The sequence below is a fragment of the Tripterygium wilfordii genome, chromosome 23 (genome assembly GCF_013401445.1).
Source record: "Tripterygium wilfordii isolate XIE 37 chromosome 23, ASM1340144v1, whole genome shotgun sequence".
Taxonomy (NCBI): domain Eukaryota; kingdom Viridiplantae; phylum Streptophyta; class Magnoliopsida; order Celastrales; family Celastraceae; genus Tripterygium; species Tripterygium wilfordii.
The window spans coordinates 10,127,859-10,132,128 of record NC_052254.1 but is presented as its reverse complement, the minus strand read 5'-3'; the positions used below and the strand labels follow the sequence as shown (position 1 = coordinate 10,132,128).

At 41.5% G+C, this 4,270-nt stretch overlaps 1 protein-coding gene across 1 annotated transcript; it reads right to left on the bottom strand.

Annotated features, from left to right (window-relative positions):
* Positions 1–118: 118 nt before the first annotated feature.
* LOC119993141 (receptor-like protein kinase HSL1) lies at positions 119–3,610 on the bottom strand. Its single transcript, XM_038840088.1, has 2 exons — positions 768–3,610; positions 119–693 (listed from the first exon to the last, which is right to left on the bottom strand). Exons 1-2 carry the CDS (start codon positions 3,367–3,369, stop codon positions 275–277), a joined length of 3,021 nt encoding a protein of 1,006 aa, XP_038696016.1. The 5' UTR covers positions 3,370–3,610; the 3' UTR covers positions 119–274.
* Positions 3,611–4,270: the final 660 nt, after the last annotated feature.

Here is a 4,270-nt window from a genome sequence, read left to right as displayed (position 1 = left end):
TTAGTCTATCAGCTTTGTGATGCCTGCAATTTTTGTTGGTCTAGTTTGTTGTGATATTATTGTCTTGTTTGAAGAATTCTGCACTTTGTGATAACAGAATGCATTACATATACAATGCTAAAATTGAATATTTGTTTGTGTTCATCCAATTGGGTTTCGCTGTATGAACTAGGAGAAGATTTGTTTAGGATGCAGAGTACAAATATATACCGATAGGTATGATTCCTTTTTCCAGAGCATTGGAGTTCTTGATGGACGTTCAGTTATGGTGGCTTCAGACATTATTGGATGCCAGGTGACCATCATGCTTGGTATTCTTTAGGAGAGGAGCTGCATTGGATTCACCTTGATCATTCCTAGGCCTGTTTCCAAATTCAAACCGTCGACTGCATCGGATTAAGATATCCAGGACTTCTTTCATGGATGGCCTGGCGGAAGGCTGCTGGTGAGCACACATGATTCCAAGTCTGAAAATAGTGCTCATATCATCAATGTTACTAGCTTCCTTGATCTCCTCATCCAAGGCATCGACTATGGGTTTTCCTTGTTGAACGTGACGCCATGCCCATACAGCAAGGCATGAATTCTCTTCTCCTCCATAATTTGCTTCCTTTCCAGTTGTCAGTTCTAATAGGATAACTCCGAAGCTATAGACATCAATCTTCTCGTTCAATAATGTCGTGCGAGCATACTCTGAAATTGGAATTGGAATCAAGCAAGAGTTGAAGAACGCTTAAAATGTGAGATTATATATGTGCAGTAGTTACCTGGAGCTAAGTAGCCGAATGAGCCGGCCACGACCGACATTGTAGCAGGTTCTCCTTGCTTAACTAACATCCTTGCTAAACCAAAATCAGCTATTTTTGCATTGAACTGCGAATCCAACAGGATATTGCTGGATTTGATGTCTCGATGAACGATCGGGGGTGAGCAATCGTGGTGCATATAGCAAAGCCCCTGAGCAGCTCCAACTGCAATCTGCAACCTCTTTTGCCAATCTAACATAGCATGATGGACTGAACGTGAGAGATTTGGTGATCCATTGCTCCTGTGCAGCCATCGGTCCAGGCTACGATTCTCCAGGTATTCGTAGACGAGTAGCTTCATATTGTTGCTGGAAACACAACATAGTAGTCTCACAATGTTTGAATGCCTAATTGTGCTCAGTATCTGAATTTCTGCAAGAAACTCTTTCTCAAGTTTCTCATCTGATCCTGTATTAGTCCAAATTCTTTTCACAGCAACGACGCCGTTGCTGGAATGATTCACATCAACACGGTATACCTCACCCGATCCACCACTTCCAATCACGTTACTCGCCGTCAGCCCGGCAAGTATGCTTGATTCTGTAAAATTCAGCCTCTGGAATGAAGTGAGCTTCCATGCTGAATTCACTCCATGCTTTCTCTTCCGGTGGACTCTGATAACAAATAAGGAAACTAACAAAGCCAATGCAGACACTGCTATCGCAGTGCCCAGTATCCAAGGAAGCGATAAGGACGATTTTCTGCTTACTTTTCGAGCGTCAGAATTGCAGACGCCGAGGCTTAGCATTGGATTACTTGCACAAAGACCAGAATTGTTTAGGAAGCTATTGACATACGCAGCATTTTCGAACTCACTTGGTATACTACCAGTGAGGCGGTTTGAAGATAGATTGAGAGAAGTAGGCCTCAATAGTCCCAATTCGGGTGGGATATGCCCGGAAAACTGGTTTTCTGACAAGTCCAAATCACTGAGGCTAGGTAAGGTACCAATTTCATCAGGAATCTGACCCGAGAGTTGATTCCTACTAAGGTTCAGAGTTGTTAGTGAGGTCCAAGAAATTATATCAGAGGGAAGGGAATTAGAGAGTTGATTCTGATCCAACGAAAGAGTGATCAGACGAGGAAGAGCTGTTAATTCTCGAGGAATCATACCGCTAAGGAGGTTGTCGCTGGCACTAAACACCATCAGATTCCTCCAAGAACTCACTGCAGCTGGAATTTTGCCTGAAAATCTGTTGCTACTAATCTCGAGTCTCGTCAGATTCTGCGACAATTTATCTGGAAGCTCCCCTGTGAAGGAGTTGTTACTCATCATCAAACTTGAGAGATTGAATAATGTCCACAGACCACTAGGAATGTTCCCTGAAAAGTTGTTATTGAAAATCATGACAATTTCTAAGCTGCTGCAGTTTCCCACCGATTCAGGCAACTCTCCACTGAAATTGTTATCAAAAGCTACCACCCCTACCAACTTACGATTATGGCACAACTTGTCGGGCAATTTTCCTGTCAGGTTATTGCCAGCAACCTGGAATTCCTCCAGCATCGAGTATTGGCCGAGATACGTGGGCAGTGCTCCTGATAATTTGTTGGTAAACAATCTCAAGATTCTGAGACTGGGAATTTTCCAAATGCTTTCTGGGATTTCACCAGATAATTGATTAGAAAACAAACTCAGTTCAGATAGTTTCTCAAGCTTCCCAAAATCCGCTGGTATCATCCCGCTCAAATTATTCTGTGAAAGATCAATCACAGACATGTTCAAAGCTTCAACAACCTGAGGAATCTCCCCACTCAACTGGTTTTTGTAGAGGTACAGTATGCTTAAATTCTTCAACATAAACAAGCCAGTGGGAAGGTTCCCAGTCAGATTGTTCCCTGACAAGTCGAAGGACTCGAGCGCCACCATTTCTCCGATCATATCTGGGATTTCGCCAATCAGATTTGACTCGTACAACCACAAGATCTTCAGTTTCTTCAACTGAATAAACTGTGATGGAAATCTAGACGGCACAAATCCATTAGTGGCCATATTCAGTACTTCAAGATTAGACAAGTTGCCTATTTCTGGCGGGAAAGAGCCGTTGAATTGGTTCTTATAAAGCTGAAGGTTGGTTAACTCTGTTAGCAGACCAATGGCAGCTGGAATGTCACCAGAGAAGTTATTAGCGCCGAGACTGAGGAATTGAAGCCGAGCCAGATTATCAATATCATGGGGTACTGCACCAACAAAGTAGTTCTGAGAAAGGTCCAAATACTGAAGCTTGGAACAATTGTATAGAACTTTTGGAAATGTTCCTGGGATGTAATTGAGGTGCAAATCAATGACTGTGAGGTTCTTGAGGTCACAAATGAAGGGTGGAATTGTCTCTGTGATATTCGTGTTAACAAGAAAGAGACCACTGACGGAGTTATCGGTGCAGGCGATTTCTGGCCAGGTGCAGTGAGAGGAGCTTGATTGGTTCCAGTCACCGAGGGATGGCGGATCTTGCCATTGCTGCTTCAGTCTTAGGAGGATTGCATGCTCTTGATCATAGAGTTGAGAGTAAGAATGGTGAAACAAGAAGAAGAAAAGTGCAAGCAAGAGCAACTGGTGTTCCATCTCCTTTGTTTAGATGAGATTGTGTTGTTTGTTGCTGATAAACTGCAAAATCACACAGAAATGTGAACACCAGCAGCCAACCTAGAAACTTAGAATATAAAATTTTCCCTTGATAAGGTTGGTCAGCTTACATGGTTGCAGTTTTTCTACTGAAAGTTCATGGGTCAAAACTCAAAAGGTAAAATAAGTTATTCCTGAGGAAGAGGAATAGAAGCTACCTATGCCTAATTCCAAATCTGTAAATATTATGACCTGCTGCAAACCCACTGAATTCGTCCTTCCTTTTGAAAGGAACTACTACCACCAACATGCTGAGAAAAATTGGAGTCAAACATTATAGGATAGATTCCAGGAAAGCGCCTTTGTTGAACGACTTTTGGCATATTTGAAAATTCCAACTCCGTGAGGAAGTAAACTTTGACTGAAAACCTGCCAACATTTTCCTTTTATCTTCCTGCAAGAGCCCCGTGTTTTTCAGGGATAAAGAAAAGAAAAAAGAAAAAGAAAACATATATTTTTTTTCTTTATTTACTTGTTCAATTCACATATGTACACATACAAAACAGTTGCCGATACGTCATCTCTCAATCATATTCTAAAGGGTGCTAGCAAGCATACATGAAATTTTTTTATGAAAGATGAACTTTTGGTCCATATAAATCATGGATTTTTGGATGGTCTCACTCTCTTCAAGTCCTCGATAAATAAAAAAAATGTAATTTTCATCCATTAACTATGGGGGTGGTTTTATTTTTATCCTTAATTTTTTTTTGTCCCATTTTCGTGTCCCAGTTATTGAAAAGGGTCTCGTTTGTCCCTCGAAAAGATCTGGTGATGGAAAAATCATACGTTGCATTTGAGTTGGATTAAGTTTATGATGTGTACGAGTCCACCTAGGATA

Bases quoted from the DNA above. Each gene is read 5' to 3' on its own strand.
- LOC119993141 (XM_038840088.1), bottom strand. From the start codon at position 3,369: ATGGAACACCAGTTGCTCTTGCTTGCACTTTTCTTCTTCTTGTTTCAC. The intron at 694-767 runs GTAACTACTGCA...TTCCAATTTCAG, and splicing joins ATTCGGCTACTTAGCTCCAG to AGTATGCTCGCACGACATTA.